This window comes from Crinia signifera, chromosome 3 (genome assembly GCF_055691185.1).
Source record: "Crinia signifera chromosome 3, ASM5569118v1, whole genome shotgun sequence".
Taxonomy (NCBI): Eukaryota; Metazoa; Chordata; class Amphibia; order Anura; family Myobatrachidae; genus Crinia; species Crinia signifera.
This window is the reverse complement of record NC_139219.1, coordinates 306591334-306612604: the sequence shown is the minus strand read 5'-3', so window position 1 is coordinate 306612604 and position 21271 is coordinate 306591334. Positions and strand designations below refer to the sequence as shown.

The window sequence follows — 21271 nt, the reverse complement described above, 5'->3', positions numbered from 1 at the left end:
GTGATGCCCTTCGGCCTTTGTAACGCCCCCGCTGTCTTCCAACAGTTTGTAAATTATATCTTTCGGGACTTGCTGTACCACTCCATCGTAGTCTATCTAGACGATATACTCATCTTCTCTCCAAATCTCCAACTTCACAGACAGACAGTGTCCGAAGTCCTACGACGTCTTCGCCAAAATCAACTGTTCTGCAAGTTGGAAAAGTGCGTTTTTGAGGTCACGTCCATTCCATTCTTGGGTCACATTCTCTCCGCCACTGGGATAGAAATGGACCCAGAGAAGGTGAGAGCCATCCAAGACTGGGCAGCCCCCACAACACTCAAAGGAATTCAGAGATTCCTAGGGTTCTCAAACTATTACCGGCGATTTATCCGGAACTTCTCTACTATCGCTGCTCCCCTCACTGCTCTCACTTGCAAGGGAGCTGATCCAAGCCGATGGTCGCCAGAAGCATCCTCTGCCTTCCAGCAGTTAAAGAGAGCATTCATGACGGCACCAATCCTCCTCCAACCAGACCTCGACAGGCCCTTCATTCTCGAGGTGGACGCATCCTCGGAAGGGATCGGGGCCATCTTGTCACAAAAAGGTGAGGATCAAGAATTACACCCTTGTGCCTTCCTCTCCAAAAAATTCCTCCCAGCAGAGAAGAATTACCCCATCGGGGAACAGGAGTTGCTTGCAGTCAAAACTGCGTTAGAGGAGTGGCGATACCTTCTGGAGGGGGCACGACATAAGATCACCGTGTATTCGGACCACAAAAATCTGTCCTTTCTTAAACAGGCTCAGTGCCTTACTGCCCGCCAAGCCCGTTGGGCCATGTTTTTTGAACGCTTTGATTTCCAAATTAAATTCCGACCTGGAACCACGAATACTAAGGCAGACGCTCTATCCCGCTCCTTTGAGACGACCTCTGACCTAGAGACACCTCCTCGTCCAATCCTCGATCCGCTGGTCTTCGCCCAAGTAACCGTACAGCCATCTCCTCCTCCAGGTAAAACGTTCGTTCCCCCCGAACTTCGCAAGAAAATATTGTCATGGGCACATTCTTCCCGCTTTGCAGGGCACGCAGGAGCACAAAAGACCTTGATGTTCCTGTCACGTTCTTATTGGTGGCCAACCATCCGCCACGACGTAACCAACTTCGTTGCCTCTTGTGTAAGATGTGCTCAGCATAAAGTGCCCAGAACAACTCCCGCTGGTCCTCTCCGCCCTCTAACCATTCCCACAGAACCATGGACCCATCTGTCAATGGACTTCATTTGCGAACTACCTCCCTCGAAAGGTCATACCGCAATCTGGGTAGTGGTCGACCGATTCTCGAAAATGGTCCATTTTTTCCCACTAAAAGGTCTCCCCTCTGCTCCAGTACTGGCTCAGCTATTCATCTCAACCATTTTTAAACTTCACGGACTGCCCAAAGAGATTGTATCCGACCGCGGAGTACAGTTCGTTGCAAAGTTCTGGAGAGCTCTCTGTGCCGCGGTACAGGTCAAACTCAAGTTTTCCACTGCCTTTCATCCCCAGACCAACGGCCAGACAGAACGGGTGAATCAAGACTTGGAGGCCTTTATCCGACTGTTTGTCTCGTCTTCCCAAGATGACTGGGTGGATCTTCTCCCGTGGGCAGAATATATGCATAACAACTCCTATCACTCTTCCTCCGGAACCACCCCCTTCTTTACAGTATTCGGCAAACATCCACGATCTCCGGATTTCTCAGAATTATCCTCTTCCGAAGTTCCTGCAGCAACCACTTCATTACAACGCTTTGCTAAAATCTGGTCGGATGTCCACACCGCTCTTCTTAAATCTTCCGCCCGATACAAGAGGATGGCAGACAGGAAAAGAAGGGCAACGCCCAGATTGAAAGTCGGAGACCGGGTATGGCTGTCTACCCGCCATATACGCCTCCGTCTGCCCTCTATGAAGCTGGCTCCCCGGTTCATTGGGCCATACCCTATCATCCAAGTCATTAATCCTGTCGCTTATAGACTTCAACTTCCTCCTTCCCTAAGGATTTCGAATTCCTTCCATGTGTCCCTCCTCAAGCCTTTAAGGTTGAACTCTTATCAAAAGAAGATTCCCAAACCGCCCAAGATTAACTCCGAAAGTGGGGCTGAATTCGAGGTAAGACGCATTATAGACTCTCGTTGCCGCAATTTTCGTACCCAGTATCTGGTGGAATGGGTTGGGTTTGGTCCCGAAGAGAACTCTTGGGTGGATTCCATTGATTTGCACGCTCCAAAACTGGTAAAGCAATTTCTCCAGAGAAATCCGCACAAGGCCCATAGGCGCCCTGGGGTCACCCTGAAAAGGGGGGGTACTGTCACACGTAGCCGCGACGGAGCGCGGCGGGTACAGTACTCACCCGTCCGCGCCCGCCGTCGGCTAGCGTGTGCAGGCTCCGGTCTGCGGTGTGCGGGTAGCGGCAGCTCTGGGTAGGGATGGCAGCAGTAGTGGTGCCGGGAGGCCGGCGTCGCCATCTTGGTTGAGGGCAGGAGACAGATTGGCCCAGAGTGGAGGTTCCCTCCTCATCCTGTGCTGACAGCCAATGGCAGCCATCCCCTGGGGATATAGGGGATCTGCCTAGGCTGTTCAGTGTCAGTGCAATGAGTCTTTGGAGTCATTCACAACTCCTAGCTGATTCCCGGATCCTGGCTCTTTCTCTCCTGACTCTGGTGCCTTGCTCCCTGCATCTTGCTACAAGGAAGTTTTCTCCTGACACCAATGCTGCAAGTCCTACCTAGTGCTTGTTCCTGCTTGTGTCCCAGAATTACCCTGCACAGCTTCCCGCTGTCCTCCTTCATATAACTCATTCATTCCATCATCTTTCAGTCATCCGGATCCATTTCTTCTGTCATCAAATCAACCTCCTTCCGGATCCTCATCTATGTACTCTGGCTCACCAAGTATACGTTTCCAGATTTCCCTGCCCGTTATTAGTATTGTGCTGGACTCTATTTAATTTATTCCAACTGTCACTTAAAGAAGTATTTGAGTGAAGTTTATCATTTATGAAATCCGTTATTAAACCTGCACGTTTCAATCCTACTCCTCCTGGTCCGTCTCCGGTTCCTGTGCACCACACGACTCCATCCAGCCCTTTAGCCGTGACAAGTCCGGGCAGACGCGGCGGTGTTTTAACACTGTGGTTGCGCAGCGTGACCTCTAACATCACGCTGCGCTGCCTGGCAACAAGGTTGTGTGGCTGCGCAGCGCGATGTGAGAGATCACAACACGCTGCGCAGCCACACACTGATTGGCCGGACACCGCATGTGGCCGAACACCACGTTACCCGCCTCCTCCCCGGCCCGCTGAGTAACAGGAGTTACCTCGTCTCCTCCACCACGTCTGGCCGGACACCTACAGTAGTTACATGCCTCCTCCCCGGCCCGCCTAGTGTGTCACCTCGCCTCCTCCACCACGTCAGGCCAGACGCTGCAGTAGTTACACGCCTCCTCCCCGGCCCGCCGAGTGAGTCAGCTCGCATCCTCCACCACATTTCTTATGTTTACAGGTAATTTATAAATTATTGGGCATATCAGGAGGCCAATCCCGGGATCCTGGGATTGAAAAAAAGGCCCGGGATTGGCCTCCCTAGTCATATCTATAGGATTCCCGAAGTAGCCAAAAATGTATCCAGTTTTGATTTAAATTCATTAACAGTAGTTGCTGTAACCACCCCCACCGGCAATGAGTTCCAGAATGTTATTTCTCTAATGGTGAAGAATCTTCTTCTGAATTCAGTACAGAATTTCTCTTCCTGGAGCCTCAGTACATGCCTAAGTATAGACCTGTTAGTGACTAATCATCTCCCAGTTCCATATGATTCCCAATCCTGTATTTGAACATACCAATCATATCACCTCTCAACCTCCTTTTCTCCAGTGACAACATACTCAGTCTGGTTAACCTATCCTTGTATTCTAGTGATTCCAGACCTTTTACTAGCTTAGTCGCCCTTCTCTATACCTGTTCCAATTCATTTATGTCCTTTTTAAAGTGCGGTGCCCAGAACTGAACACAATATTCCAAGTGTGGTCTCACCAATGCCTTGTAAAGAGGCACTATCACATTGGCATCCCTTGAATCCATTCCCCTTTTAATGCATGCCAGTGTCCGGTTTGCTTTTGCTGCTGCACTTGAGCAGTGTGCTGCACTATTACCCATTTTTTCATCTATGATGACCCCAAGTCCTTCTCTACAGCAGAATTCCCTATATTAACCCCATTTAGCCTATAAGTAGCTTGGTCATTTTTGTTGGCATAATGAATTATTTTACATTTACCAATGTTAAACTGCATTTCCACCTCTCCGCCCACTGTTCCAGATTAATTAAGTCACTTTGTAGTGTATCCGCATCCTCTCCTGAGTTAATTTCCTTACTCATGCTGTGCCATATTACAGTGCCCTCCAGTTCATATTGTGCCACATTAAATACCCCAGTTTTTATTATGTAGCATTACAGTGTCCTATACATTGCAGCGAGAAGATCATATTATGAGTCATCACAGTGCCCACCAGACTATATTGTACCACAATGCCTTCAGTTCATTATATGCTACCTCTCACTGAAAATGTAATGTCACATCACTTAGGCTGGGTAATGTATCAGGCCCAACTGCTTATGCTCATATAGCTTATGTGGACCTTTTGACCAAGTCGACTTAAGGTATGTTGACCCTTTTCATGTGTCGACCTATGAACTGTCCACCAATAGTGGTAGACCTATTTACTGTCAATCTGCCAACCGCACCCGGACAGTTTTACCCCTTGTACCATCACTTACTTCTGCAGAGGATATACTGTATTAGTGTTCATTCTAGCACCCGCCATATTTGAAAACCCATGCAGTTCCTCTTCCCTGCCTGGGGTGTCACTGTCTGCTGTAGTGCTTGTAGCACAGTGTGGTCTGGATATCAGCACTGATATGCAAACCAGACCTGTGCTAGAAACACCACAGCAGACAGCGACACCCCAGGCAGGGAAGAGAAACTGCATGAGTTTTCATATATGTCTGGTGCTAGAATGAAGACTACTGTATGTAGCATGTGACAGCACGCCCTGTATTAATGGTCACTGCTTTCTCCATGTTTAGGCGATTAAGTGACATCACAAAGGATACAGATTATGTCATTTTTTTTTTATTATCTTATTTTAGCCTTCAGGAATCAATAACTAATTTAATATACAGAGACAACAGTTCCTAGAATGCCTCTGGCTGTATTCTGGAGGCAATACTAGAAATGTGTTCCGCTCTTTCCCATTCCTGTAGCTTCACCTCTGCCGGCCATCGGTACATCCTGCTCTGTAACACCAGTGATGATCATGTGATCAGAGACGATGTCACTCACGTGAGCGCTGGGCTGTACACGCACCATCTTGCTGTAACACACTGCAGATGGTCAGCCGCAATGTGCTAAAAATACCGCTGGGACACCAGGTGTGGTAGCTCCGTGTATGGGATTGCAAAAATGAGAGAAAAGCAAAATACAGAAATATAAAGCCTGCATAAGGTTCATTATTAAAGGGAACGCATAGGAAGGAACCACGTAGTAGGGGGTTCCAACATAATATTCATGAGAACATAGCCTGTGTGACTATTTGAGAAGTAGGCTGTGCAACTATATATCCCAGCATGCTCTGCCACAGTTTTACCATGATTTAAGAGCAGATCTGCAGGAGGGCATGCTGGGATATGTATTTCCATAAAATCTGGAGAGCTAAATGTGCCTATCCTTAATCTAGTTACTTGTAGTCTCTGGTTGATAGGTCGACATTGTCAACAAAGAATAGGTCAACACCTTATGCTTATCATGCACAAAGTCAATACGGGATTACTTATATTCCCACCAGCCAAAAACAGTTACCATCCTGATATCTCCATAACTGTTGGCAACTCGACAATCTACCTTACCCCACAAGCTTGTTGCCTAGGGGTCATCCTCGACTCTGAGCTGTCCTTTGTTCCCCACATTCAATCTGTCTCCAAATCATGTTACATGCATCTAAAAAACATATCCAAAATACGACCGTATCTCACACAAGACACTACCAAATCTCTTATCCATGCACTCATTATATCCCACATTGATTATTGCAATAGTCTCCTAACTGGTCTTCCCAAGAACAGACTCTCGCCACTGCAATCCATTTTAAATGCAGATACTAGGCTGATCTTCCTTGCAAGACGCTCATCGTCTGCTGATCCGCTCTGCCAGTCCCTCCATTGGTTGCCTGTATATTACCGTGTTCAATATTAAACCCGTCTACTCGCATATAAAGCTATTAACCATACTGCACCAGCATATATCTCTTTACTTATCACAGAATATCTCCCATCTCGCTCGCTCCACTCTTCACAAGATCTGCGTCTCTCTTCTGCACGGATCACTAGCTCCCATTCACTATTACAGGACTTTCATCGGGCTGCTCCCACCCTATGGAATGCCCTTCCACGCACAATAAGACTCTCCACTAGCCTCCAAACTTTCAAGCGTTCCCTGAAAACTCATCTCTCCAGGCAAGCCTATCATATTTAAGTTCTACACGTATAACCCTCTGAGGCACTTATGTATTATTTAGCTTCCCTTCTGGACTTGTAACTTGGTGGGACTGCTATGCTGTTACTGGTGCCTGTCCTTGTGTTTCCCTCCTATATCCCTATAGATTGTAAGCTTGCAGCAGGGCCCTCTAACCACCAAGTCTGTCTGTTGTTACGCAGTTTGTTCTATCACTGTCTACTATTGTAAAGCGCAATCTGCTGTGCTATATAAGAAACTGTAAATTAATAAATAATAAACATGGCAACAGTCAACACGATAAAATACTGGCTAATACAACAAGCCCACAGATATCCCCCCGCCAGTCATAGTTCACGGTGCAATGGGGGGCATCAATGGGGCGTGGCAGCTGCTACGACCGCAAACATGGCTGGGCTGTGCCTGGCTTTGTAGCTAGGCTGCACAGCCATGGGGCTACCGATAGTGTGCGGTTGATTAGTTCTATAGCAAAGCACTCGCCCTTTAGCGGTGCCCCCCCGGTAAATCTTGGAACCTGCCATGCGTGGCAGCCTTACCCCATGCTGCTGAACCTCAGTGCCACGACTATCTCAGCCTAGTATAATTCATGGCAGCATGGTACCCAACCCTGGCTATATATTTTTTTTAGCCGATATTATAATTATTATTTCCAGTCGGTGACTCAGCAGTCGGTGACAGTCAGATATAGGAAGAGAACCAGGCTGATGGCTCAGGAATGAGTCACTAACTTGGAAAGATGCCTCTTAGCATACGATGCTCAAAGAACGGATACAACAGTCACTCATTTCCCTTTAGAATCCAAGTTAATTTACGTAGGAAGAGAACTGCATCTAGGTCGGCTGTGAATAACTGGGACTGAGTGATATGTTTATTGAGGCAATGCAGTGAATGGGCCTCAGTACGTCTTTGCTTTATTTACTGTGTGCTTTTCCAAACCCTAATTATGCCCCACGTTAGCTGTGCTCTCTGTCATGTGCCCTGTCCTTTGTTCTATGTCTATAGAGATCGGAGCATGAAGAAAGCTGCATTAGACGAATGGCTATTGTTATGTACGCAATGCTGGAATACTGTACGGCAGAGCGGAATCACATGTCCCCCGCTATTAAGGCATTACTGCAGAAAGCCAAAAATGACAGACTTAATCCCCACTTAAAGGACTGGGGTAGAATAAGTGCAAATTACTCCATATAGATCTTTTTGACCAACCTTTTCTATAAAGAATAATTCATTTAAAGCCCCATTTTATTAATAGAAAATTACTAAATCATTGCCTGTGAAGGTTATTTATTTACTATTTAAGACGGCTTAGTCCCTATCTGCTCCCACCTCCAATATCTGTCTCCGCAGCTCCCTCTGTCCATATCCAGCAAGTTTGAAACAGACCATTGTCCCTGTAAAAATTGCTTTCACTTTCTGACATATTTTAGCACACAAAGGAGTAATTTGGTCCGTTGAGTGGTCTCTAGTGGTCACGCATTATTTTACCTTATGGAGGTGAAGAGTAGTTAGCCTTTTAAATATATATATATATATATATATATATATATAGAGTAAGTCCAGAAGACCGGCACAACACACTGCACATACGCTGGTATAGCTCAGCTGGGTGCCCACACTGGAAAAATCAGACAATCGAGGTTTGGGGGTGCGGCACTCCCCGCATATTAACAAGGTTAATATGCGGGGAGTGCCGCACCTCCAAACCTTGATTATATATATATAGATAGATATACGTGTGTGCGTGCGTGAGATTTTCATCTTTAGTTGGAGGTCACTAAAAAAGTGTAAAAATAGTACCTGCTACACTGCACAAATTGTAATAAGGTTCTGTCCCCACAATTATTACCTGGTTTTCACTTTTATACCCCTTTCAGACCACACTCTCGACCAGGGTTATTGCCTGGGTCATCATGTCACCAACCCGGGCCGAGGTGCTGTGGGAAAGCACCACCCCAGGTCGGGCAACCCAGGTCATGACCAGGGTTGAACACGGTTCCAAACTGGGTCGGGTGTGGTATAGGGTTCCGACAGTCGGGATCCCGACAGTCATTAGCCCGATGTAGGAATCCCGACTGGCCGGACTCAGACTGCATGGCGAGTGCAACAAAGCCCCTTGCGGGCTCGCTGTGGGCACTGTGGCTCGATACACTTGCCACCTATTGTATTCTCCCTCTATGGGGGTCGTGGACCCCCACGAGGGAGAATAGCCGGTGGCCGTCGGGCACCCGTCTGTCTGTGTTTTAACAGTCGGGATCCCGACGTAGGGTAAATGACTGTCGGGATCCCGACTGTCGGGACCCCGTCCGGCACCCACTTGGGTCGAGGTGCAGTGTGAATGGGTAACCCGAGTCGAGCGACCCGGTTCCTATTCACACTATGGAGGAGGCAGCGCTGTCAACGCTAAGCGTTGCCCCCCTCCCCGATGAAGTGCCACATCTCAGCCCTGCCCCATGTGACATCACCAACCCGGCAATAACCCGGGTCGGAAGTGGCGCTTTCAGACCGCAAATGCTGGGTGTTTCCTGGGACGGATCCGTGTACTAATTCCCGGTGCGACCTGGCATTTGCGATCTGAAAGCGGTATTACTCAGTGCTTCGGAGAAATAATTGTCACCAGACAATAATAGCCAGCAAACGTCAATATTGGGTGAGAAATAAAATCAATTTATGAACAACCGTTGAGATTTTCTCCTCCCCAGTCGCGCCTTGCCAAAGAAATAAGGAGTTTAATTTTGATGACAATGAAACAAAAAGACATTTCTCAGTGTGAGCCAGCGATTCTATAATACGGCAAGGAGATCGTTTTTCAGCAGAAATACGTCCAAAACCGCCCAACTCTAAAGCACGCCATTAGTTACTGGAGTCACACTTGGAGAAAAGTCGGGTGGGGTTGTGGGATAGGGGGCACCTTGGGCATAGAATGTACATAACTGAATAAGCCCCATCCTTTCACATTTTTCCTCGGGAATAATACTTTCGAAATTCAAACCTGAGCTCGCAAAATACAAAAACAACAGTTGGCTCATATTAACAACCTTGCTCTCAATGTCTCCTAAGTGGTGGTTACAGGCCGCAGAATAGCAATCACTATGAGGACCTCCAGCACTCCTAGTATTGTTTAATATTGCATGGACCCTAGGCAGGGTACGCCATATGTCTCTTCTGCCTTCTGTTCCAAGTGCGGTCCTCACAGTGATTAATAAATCACTATTTTTGCGGTTCTGTTAATGTTGTGTTTACCTCCTGGTGAACACAGAGAAGGGCAATGTACTAAAGATGACTCCAATACCATTACTCCCCGCAACCTTGAATTCAGAGGCACCGGAAACGTCTAGTAAATACACATATCTTCAGTTCTGTGGGAACGTCTACATAGAGTCATTATTTGCTGCTCAATGTATATTTAATAGTTCCTTAATAGGCACAGACACGCACATCAAAATACAATGACATACATACAGAAAGCTCATTTGGGGCGAGATGTACTAAGCCTTGAAAAGTGATAAAGTAGACAGAGAGTGATAAAGTACCCAGAAAGCAGCTCCTAACTGCCATGTGACATGGGCCTAACAGAATACATAAATGAACAAAAACAAGAAAAAAGTAACTTAAGGCCCCCATACACTATGCAATTTGGGCCCATTTTAGCCGATTCTGGCGGATTGGGCCGAGAAATCGGATGAAATCGTCCCAAATTGCATGTGTATGTACTTTTGCTTTGAGCTGTGACAGTTTTGCACTTCAGTTTTTAGCCCGCAAACTCTGTATTCCACCACTAGTCCCTATCTGCTCCTACCTCCAATCTCTGGCTGCGCAGGTCCCACATATACAGCAAGTTTGAAACAGATCGGTGTCCCTGCAAAAATCTTTTCACTTTCTGTTATGACATATTTTAGCCCACAAAGGAGTAATTTGGTCTGTCAAGTGGTACTCATAGGTGAGGAGTAGACAGACAGATAGCTGTATATATTTCATTTTATTTGGAGCAATACAGAAAATGAAAGCATCCAGTGCAGTTAGGAATGTGCTAGGGCTGCTGGGCGCTGGATGCTTGTGGACGTCTCTTTATACAGCATCTGACCTTTTAATCACTGTTGTATTTTTTTCTGTTTAAATGTGTCTTTTGTCATCAATTAGTGGTATGAAGCAGGATACAAATGTTATATGGTTTACACTACAAGCAGCATTGGGTTGATAAGAGAAGGGAACACTTTTTCAGATTTTTGCAGACAATGATAAAATGTCGCTGGATGCGTTAGATGATTAAAGTTCAACTCTGCCTGTTACGTTATGTAGAAGACTCGCTGGCTTAACGAGGATGATTAGAGCTTGTGTTGCTGAGCTACTGTTTATATACTGTACTTAGACAATGTTAACGGCACCCAATTTACAGTAATGGCCAAGTACAGATTACTGCTATTATAAAGTCTTTGTACATTTATTTTTTTGCTTGCTTGTTTGTCCATTGACAGGCCATTGCAGTCTATGGGCCTAATTCAACATGGACCTCTTATCTGAGAAGATGCAGTTGAGTGCAATCAGTAAACCGCCGCTAGGGTGGCCAATCCCGGGATCGGCGGGATCCCGGGATTTGGCCACTAAAACGCCGGGATTTCAATCCCGGGATTTGGAGTTTCCAATTCCGGGATTTTGGGATTAGACTGCACATGCGCAGTCTAATGCCGGGCAGCGTCTGAGCGTGTGCTCAGACGCTGCCCAGCTTCTCCCTTCCCCGGCAGTATGGCTCTGCACAGCATGACGAGGCCAGAGGTCACGCTGCGCAGGCCAAGCAGCTGCACAGACCCGTCCTGGGCGCGCAGCATGACATCATCGCCTGCCTGCCTGCCCACCTGCCTGCCCGGCTCCTGCTTCTGGCCGCTCACTCACCTGCCCGCCTCCCGGCATCAGTAATAGGCCGCCCACCCTCCCAGCTTCACCGACCACCCTCCCGGCCGCACTGCACCGCACATGTAAGTAAATATGCGGGGCGGCCGGGGCGGGTTTTTTAATTAGGTAAGCCAATCCCGGGATCCCGGGAATCCTGTGATCGGGCATTTTTCAATACAGAATTCCGGGATTGAAAAAATGCTCTGGGATTGGCAACCCTAACCGCCGCCCAGTCAAAAAAACACCCTGTGCAAATCTGCGAATGCATCGCACATCGCTATCCATGCACAAATCCATTCACAAAGAAAGAGATCTGCCTTTACTGCGGCTTCTGGGCCTAGCTGGCAGTTTACTGCATGCATTAATTGCAAAGCTCTAGGGACTTAGGAAATTCGCAGCTTTGTGCGTCCTTTAAACGCTGCCCGCACGAACGCCCACTGCACGCACCGCGAATGTCCCTGTACGCATGTGAATGGATGTTTAGAATAAACGGTACTTACATGTTAGTTGGGCGCCCACTAAGCTATTTGCTTAGTTTTCTGCGTCCCCTCGCGGGGCTCGCTACTCTCGCCACGCTATATAAGATCAACTCCATGCCGACATGGATAGTGGGGGTATGAACGTACTAACTATAGTGGGCGCCCAACGAACATATAAGTTCCGCATAAACATCCATTCGCAGCTTGCGTGCGGGGAGGAAACCAATTCGATGGTCTGCGTGCCACCTGTATGGGAAGAGGGCAGACAGCTGAAATCCACTGACGTCAGCTGCCTGCCCCCCGCACAATCGCCGAATTACCATGGAAATGCCCAGCATTTTTATGGTAACGCCCAAGAAACACGGCTATATGGAAGCCATCATTTACTGTGCATTAGCCGTGGGCTTAAGGCCACCATACACTGCGTTGACTTCTCCCCTCTGAGAATTTGCCGGTGTTCACCCCTTGAGCCCCCTGGGACTATGCTGGGTGGTAGGATCACACGCGATGGTCCTTTTGCATGCAATATTTTGCATGCGATACCAGTCAAGCCTGCCCGGCTCAGAAGCAATCCAAAAGGTTGCTTCTGCAGCAGGTGCAACGCGCAGCCTTACGGTGCGATGCATGCGGGTCTTGTTGTTTAAGCTCTTTTCCTGTGATTGATCACCGCAGTTATAGGAAAAGAGCCCAAATTGCAGCTTCATTGCCTAGTGTATGGGGGTCATTACTGCGTGATATTACTGAATAGCTCCGGGCACCGCATCTTACAGCTAATTGAATCCCCCCCCCCTCCCATGAAATCAGATAAAACGAAAAGTTGTACAGAGATGTGTTCTACAAACTGGATAGAAATAGGTATCAGGGCAAGATATATTTAACATACTAACATGAAGAAGCTGCCCAGCCAATCAGATTCTTGTTATCATTTATCTGGTGCATTCTATAAAATAATAGCTACAAGCCTACTGGTTTCTATGGTAACTTCTCACCTGGCATGTTGGAAGGTGTGATACATCTCCCAGTGTTATGCATATCAGTAACTGGGCTACAATTTCCGAGGGATGTGTGGAATTCTAACACTATATTTCTGGTGGCTGTGGTCAGCGGTTCAAACAGACCACAAACCACTGGAACACATGTAATGCTCCTCACAGCTGCTCCCCCACGCCTGCGTTACACAAATATCACACAAACACAAATATAACACAAACCAGACTAGTACCCGTGGGGGGTCTATCCTAGCTTCAAGCTGGTAATGCAGGCATGTTTAGGAGGCTCTTCAATGGGTCTAGTTTAGGAGAAAACTTAGATATCTGTGCAGTTAAGGTATAAAAGCAACACACGCGAGACTCATAAGCAAAAAAAAAAAACAACAGATTTAAAATAAGAGGTTCAAACACTACAAAACCCAAGAAGTCACACCAACATTAGAGAACTTACTTATCTTACTGTCCTTTATGCTCCTCTTGGTGACTTATCAAAAGCAAAAGTGTGCCAAATAAGTCTAGGCCTGGGGTAGCCAACTCCAGTCCTCGAGAGCTACCAACAGTGCATGTTTTCCAGATCTCCTCACAGAATCGCAAGTGAAGTAATTAGCTCCACCTGTGAATCTTTTAAAATGTGTCAGCGAGTAATGAGTGCACTTGTGCTGCAGCTAGGTGGTCTAAAATATGTGAACTGTTGGTAGCTCTCGAGGACCGGAGTTGTCTACCACTGGTCTAGGCTCATCACAATAGCAATTACAGGCCCAGGCTAGTCGAAATAAGAACCACACCACTCATGTCCTCTGATATCCAGTGGCGGATCCAGAGGTGGGACTGCAGCACAGTCCAAATCTCAAATGGAAGCAACATCAGCTGCCAGTGAGTCAATTTAGAATGGCAGTTGGTGGCAGTGGCTCCCCTATTTGAATTTTGAACTGTGCTGCAGTCCACCCTCTGGAGCCTCTAATAGACGGGTTGGTTGTGTCGCTTGGACATGGTTTGGTTGTGTTGGGGCGGTGTGCTGTTTATATCACATCAGGTACATATGTCCGCTGTACACTGAACTAGTCATTCAGTGGTAGATGTATGAAGTGATAATGTAGGAGTAGTGAGCCAGTAGAGAAGTTCCCCATGGCAACCAATCAGCACTGTTTCCCACAAGTAGGTGGTGGCACTGTCTCAAAAAATTGTGACTCTCCCATGAAAATTGGGACAGTTTAGAGGTATGGCATAGTATAAAACATTCATTTATTTGTTTAAAACATCAACATTGCACTTAACTTCTCTCTAGGCCAGGCCAGCGTAAGTGTTGTCAGCTACCTAAGAAGGTTACCTGTTCTCAATTATAGGTATCCTTATAAATGGCAGGAGGGCCTGCTGTGCTGATATAATTATATTCAGTAAAAAGGTAAAAAAAAAAGGGGAACACACGATTTTGGATCATTTGATTCTGTAAATCTGCATATGTATTAGAAAAGCGAGTACTCAATGTTCCATTAACCCCTTCGCTGGTAAACACGAGAATTTTCCAGGCTATGCTTTAATGCCCAGGCTGGCAAGCCTGGAAAATTCTCGGGATTGCAAATGGTTAGCGCCGGGCAGCGCTGTTGAGTTCATTGCTGAACCCAGGCAGCTTCAGCCCGGCTCCCTCCCCTCCGTCGTGCCGCCGATCACCCCGCCCCCCGGCTGTTACACTGAAGCCTGCGACTGCAGGTCGCAGCATGTAGGGACAGGACGCAGGGCCGGGCAGCGGCTGATTGACGGTTCAGCGGCGCTGCCCGGCCCAGGGGAGGCAGTGGTGTGTTTTTTTTTAAGAGAGCGCTGCCCACATAAAAAACTCGCCCAGTGGGGAGCACTCCCTAAAAAAAACACCACTGAAGGGGTTAAACAAATTTGTAAACTCTTTAATGTTTAGGGCCTGGGCCAAATGCAATGCCGATATTAATGCAAGAAGTTTTTCAACTGCGTACAAATCTAGTTTCTAAAAATGTTACGCAGCGCGTGCATCCTGCAGTTTGTGTCTACAGAGTCACAGGAACAATTGAAGAACACTTAGAAATGTATAGGAAATATATTGGGCATTTATCGACAGGGAGTGGGTGGTGGATATTCAAATGCATGGAAATGCGCTGTGCTATGGTTTCCATAACATATACACTCTTTCCTCTCCCTCATTCCTCCAAGGCTGCTGCAGCTGTGCCACAATTTAGGGGACAATTTAGGGCACTTCCCAGCCTAATGCTGGGAAGTGCCTGTCCTCATTAGAGTCTGCAAATGCTGGCAACAGGTAATATTCATTCCCCCTCTCTGCCCCCCTCCTCTCCTTCTCTACCTGGTATAAGGCATGTGACAGGGGGCGCTGTCTGGCATAACATGTGTAACAGGGGCTCTGCCTGGCATAACGTGTACATACACTAATTGTATAATCATGCTATACAAGCACAGCAGGAGATGCAAGACACACCCAATAATCAGTGTTAGACACACCCCTCCAGCAGTGCACACCCTATTGATGTGCATGTCTACTGTATGTTCAGTTTACTGCCATTCTGTTATCCCAGTTATAATGTCCGTTGATCCAATGACTTGTCTGTGAAATTTCGAAGTTGCTTATAATGCAGGATTTTGGTGATTAGACTGAGGAACCATTTGCATCACGTGTGGGCATGATTGTCGACGTAAACACATGGTGGTGCCGACACCTCCAGGCCTGGTAACAGTAAACGAGGTGGGGTAGGTATATCACTGTCCCAGCTGTGCACATACACAGTCCTACCACCCGTTCCATCACTCACATTCACATCATTTGAAGTTCACTCTATCAAGGTTATCACCCCTTTCTCTCTGCGTGTCGCAGCTATCTATCGCCCACCTGGGCTTCCCAAACATCAATTTCTGGAAGATTTCTCTGCCTGGCTCCCACACTTCTTATCTCCTGACATTTCCACCATCATCATGGGTGATTTCAATATCGCTATCGATAACCCACTTTCACCTCATGACTCTAAACTCCTCTCTCTAACCTCCGCTCTCGGCCTCTCCCAATGGTCTGACTCCTCTACTCACAAGGAGGGCCACTGCCTTGATCTGGTATTCACTAGGCTATGCCCTGTTTCTGAATTCACTAACGCCCCATTCCCTCTCTCGGACCACAACCATATCACCTTCTCAACCTCCTCCATTTCTCCAAACTCTATAATACCTAAATCATGCAAGCCTCCTCTAACCCACAGAAATACTAATGCTATTGATTTTCAACAACTTTCTACCTATGCAACAACTGCTCTCACCCATTTCTACACTTGCCTGTCCTGAGACAGCTGTAACCCACCTGCACCAGACTCTACAAACTGCCCTTGATGAAGCTGCTCCAGCTTCTCTTCACAATACACGTAGGCTTAGATGCCAACCGTGGCACTCTAAAGTAACAAGGCACCTGCAAAAACTATCACGTAGATTTGAACGTCGGTGGCGTAAATCTCAAAATCCAAGTGACTTCCTCACATTCAAGACTACCTACCACTCCTATTGTAATGCTCTGGACACTGCTAAACAAACCTATTTTCAATCTCTCATCTCTTCTCATGTCACTAACCCCAAGCAACTTTTTAATACATTTAAATCACTTCTAAGCATGCACTTATTACTCCCATTCTAAAAAAAACACAATTCTGATCCAAACTGTCTCTCTAACTACCGTCCTATCTCTCAGCTCCCATGCCTCTCCAAGCTACTTGAGAGACTTGCCCACACTTGCCTCACACACTTTCTTAACTGCTACAACTTATTGGACCCACTTCAGTCAGGCTTTCGCTCTCTACACTCCACAGAGGCAGCACTGACTAAAGTAGACAATGATCTGGCCACTGCTAAATCTAAAGGCCATTTCTCACTTCTTTTTCTTCTAGATCTCTCAGCTGCCTTTAAAACTGTTGACCACTCTCTTCTCATACAAACACTACAATCCCTAGGTCTTCATAACACAGTCCTTTCTTGGTTCTCATCTTACCTATCTAATCGCTTTCAGTGTTCGCTTCTCTGATTCTACCTACTCCTCACTACCTCTGTCAGTTGGAGTACCACAAGGCTCAGTCCTAGGTCCTCTGCTTTACTCAATCTATACCTCCTCTCTTGGCATTTCAGTATCATCTGCACGCTGATGATACTCAAATCTATCTATCCTCCCCTGAATTGTCGCCATCAGTATTGCTCCGTGTCTCTGAATGCCTCTCTGCCATCTCATCTTGGATGTCATCTCGCCACCACAAACTCAACATTTCCTAAACAGAATTAATTATATTCCCACCAGCCAAGAACAGTTACCATCCTGATATCTCTATTACTGTTGAGAACACAACAATCAATCCCACCCCACAAGCTCGCTGCCTAGGGGTCATCCTCGACTCTGAACTGTCCTTTATTCCTAACATTCAATCTGTCTCTAAATCATGTTACATGCATCTAAAAAACATATCCAAAATCCGTCCATACCTTACACAAGACACTGCAAAAACTCTAATCCATGCACTCATTATATAACGCATTGATTATTGCAACAGCCTCCTTACCGGTCTTCCTAAGAAAAGACTCTCACCGCTACAATCCATTCTGAATGCAGCTGCAAGGCTGATCTTCCTGGCTAGACGTTCATCGTCTGCTGATCCGCTCTGTCAGTCCCTCCATTGGTTGCCTGTATTTTACTGCATTCAATTTACAATACTTCTACTTACATACAAAGCCATTAGTCTGACTACACCGACTTACATTTCTTTGCTTATCTCAAAATATATCCCCACCAGACCTCTCCGCTCTGCACAAGATCTGCGTCTCTCATCCACACTCATTACTCGCTCCCACTTACACTTGCAGGATTTTTGTCGGGTAGCACCCACCCTATGGAATGCCCTTCCATGCACACTAAGACTATCCTCTAGCCTCCAAACTTTCAAGCGTTCCCTGAAAATTCACCTCTTCCGGCAAGCTTATCATATTCCAGAACCCCCACATAACCTCTAGTAGCATTCATATCTAATTGCATCCCATCAGTACTGTCTAGTAATCTGGTTGGGACTGCCATGCTATGGAATTCTATCCTTATGTATCCCTCCTATTATACCTATGGATGGTAAGCTTGCGAGCAGGGCCCTCCTACCTCTATGTCGGTTTGTTTCTACCCAGTTTGTTTAATCACTGTTGTTTCCAATTGTAAAGCGCAACGGAATATGCTGCGCTATACAAGAAGCTATAAATAAATAAATAATATGAACATAAAAATACCATTAATTATGTTACAGCAACATGTGGATTAATCTGGGAAGGTATATGGCAACTATACATCAGTACAGAGAAGAAAAGGCACCTCATAGTTACACTGTCACCTACAACAGTTTTGTTATTACATAGCAAAATAATATAACATTTCCAGCAGCTGCGGAATCTCACCGGATCTATATCATCATCGTAAATGTCACCCTCACTAATGTATAGGGCAGATATAGATTACAGAGGCTAATGTTCCCTGAAAATGACCTGTCACCCAGCTAAAGTAATCTCCAATAAAATCTGCTCTTGTTTTGTCTTTTTCCATTAAAATGCAGGGACTCGTTTATCAAAGAGTGATAAAACTCACTATGAATGATAAAACGTGCTCCGCATGATAAATGGTGCTCCAGCCAATCAGCTCCCAGTTCTCATGCGTTTGAAAAATGACAATTAGGAGCTCATTGGCTGGAGAACCATTTATCACACACACAACAGGTTTCATCATTCACAACGAGTTTTATCACTCATTGATAAATGGGCCTCTCAAGGGACCTTATTCAGGTTTATTCGCAGGGCCGCGTGCGTTTGCATGGGGCCAATGCGTTTCCTTTGCGCATGTACATTTCTGCACATGTGCATGAGACCACGGTGAGTCAACCAGAACAACCCCCAATGCGTATAAGCAGAAATCCTACATACATTTGTCACAATCATTATATGAAACATTGCTTGCATTCAGCCAGTGACATTGGGGGAGATACATCAATATATAAAAATTGACACAAATAAAAAAAGGAAAGTAAAAAAAATTAAGGAATATTAGGGAAAATATAAGATATAAAAAGGGATGACAGCTTAGATAGTAAACATTTCTATTTTATTGTCAAGTCACTGGTATAAGCCGTGATTGATGTGGTAAACGCAAGTTTACCACATCAATCACGGCTTGTACCAGAGATTTGCTCATAAGCAGGCATTTCACATTGTCAATTAAATAAATTTGATGCTGGTACCAAGGTTTACGTTTAGACCGCCGCTTGTTTTGTTACGGAACTGAGCGCCTTGAGTCGATGATTTATCTGCGTCTGGAAGGGAACAGCAACAAATGTACCAAATAAATGAGCTGCCAGTATCCTACCTTTACATAGAGCTGCTGAAACTCATCGAGATTCAGTCTGCCGCTGGGGCAGTCCTTCAGGAATCCCTTATACCACTGTTTCAGTTCATGTTCGTTAAACTCTGTGCTCTTCACCAGATCCTCCATCACCTCGGGGGCAAGTTTGCTGTTCTGTTTACCCATTTTGCTTCTAGAAGGAAAGAAAACACATTTGTGTCAGGGGATGCTGGAAGACGTAAAACAAAATCACATATACACACACACACACACACACACACACACACACACAAAGCTATAGTAAGTGACTCATTTATATATACAGTATACATATAGAGTATATATATACAGTATCTAAAACCGTCTTCAGAGTGACGTTTTTTCCCCTTCCACGGGGAATCCTTGGACTGATATATATATATATATATATATATATATATATATATATATATACGTAGAAATGGATCAGGATGAAGGAGAAACTCTCCCCGAAACGTTGATGTGTCTACTGTTTTAATACACATTTTGCTTTGCTGAAAAAATTCTTCGAGTGCCGCCTGATCATTTCTACGTATTATTGGGCCCACTGTAACCCCTTAGAAGGGCACCGGAGTGCACAAACCCCATCAGGGGTGGCAGGAGTGCTAAAGGCTGTATATATAGCGAGTATTTTACCCACTTTGGAGCACCAGAGACTCACTTTTTATGAATGGCTGGGTCCCCTGGGACCCGCTCTGCCCATTTCGGCGTGCACGCCATGTTAATATGCGCGACAAGGGCAGAGGGATCTGTTTCCCCCTCAGTTGTGATGTGACAGTGGAGAATACACAGTGTGACTTACAGGCACTTCACACATCTGCTGGGTGCGAAAATGAAAGAGTCCCTGTCACCGCAGAGTCTTAGGCAGCAGTGCACAGAAGCCGCGTAAGCTGGCTCCTGCACTATGGGCGGGATGTACTAAAGGGAAAATGCGGTAAAACCCCCGTTTTACCGCATTTTCCTATGTATCATCACCGGTTCGCCCCCTTTTCGCTGGCCAGGGTATCGCCACCCAGAGGGTGGCGATACCCTATAGAAGCCTATGGGCTTCTTTCGCCGCCCGCCGTACGCCGTCCGCCCCCCCCTCCCGTCCTCCTTTAACCTCCTCCTCCCCCTGGTGTCACAGCCGGGAGGACATCCGGCTTCAGGGGGGAGGAGGAGACGCAGGGGGACGCTGGCAGCCGCCGGGAGGTGACGGAGACCCCCGCAGCCCACATCACAGGTATCGCGGGGGTCTCCGTTACCGCAGCCCGATGCTGGCCGCATATGTTAGTACATATGCGGTAGCATCGCGGCGGCTGCCGTGCGAAGGGCGGAGATGTATGTTGATACATCCCGCCCTGTGCCTCAACAACAGACGGCTGGAGCCAACACCAGAAGCAGCTGCTCAGCAGGGGAACAGAGCTGCGGCTGGTGTGAGGACGGAGCACGAGGAACCAGCATTGGGGGCAAGAACCAGGGAGGTGTGACAGTGAGCACGGAGCAGACCCAGGCAGGAAGTAGGAGGTAAGAGGGGTGCATGGTCCATTTAGCAGGCTGCTTGGCTGTGTCATGTAAGGGGATTTATTGCTAGCAGGACTCGGGCTGCAGACTTCCCTCCTCCTCTCCTACCTCGCGGTGCTGCTCTCTTGTGCGTCACTGTCACCTCCTCCAGGCTCTGAGTGCTGGCTTTTAATGGCCCACTTGTCCTTCCTCCCCTTACTGCACGGCTGGCAGAGAGGCTGCAGCTCACCAATTAACTCTTAACAGGCAGAGCTGCCTGTAAGAGAGGAGCCTATAGACTCTGCTGGGATTTCACAAACCCTATCCCTCCTGTTCCTGCTGCCATTACTTTTAATTTTGTTCTAGAAACAATGGACAGGGGCAGAATCCTGATTGGTGCAGCACAGGTGTCCCTATTCCGACATGCCTTTTTCAAGTATAAGTGTATCTTGCTTAATGTGAGTGGGCAAATTGCCAATTGA

The 21271-nt window shown here is 46.7% G+C and overlaps 1 protein-coding gene across 1 annotated transcript in view; it reads right to left on the bottom strand.

Moving 5' to 3' along the window:
- The window catches only part of VSNL1 (visinin like 1), a 136224-nt gene that overhangs the window by 62917 nt on the left and 52036 nt on the right, over nucleotides 1-21271 (bottom strand). The window contains exon 2 of the mRNA XM_083178576.1: nucleotides 19293-19461. Coding sequence (XP_083034702.1) covers nucleotides 19293-19454 — 162 coding nt within the window. The 5' untranslated portion in view covers nucleotides 19455-19461. The remainder of the gene's footprint in view (nucleotides 1-19292; nucleotides 19462-21271) is intronic.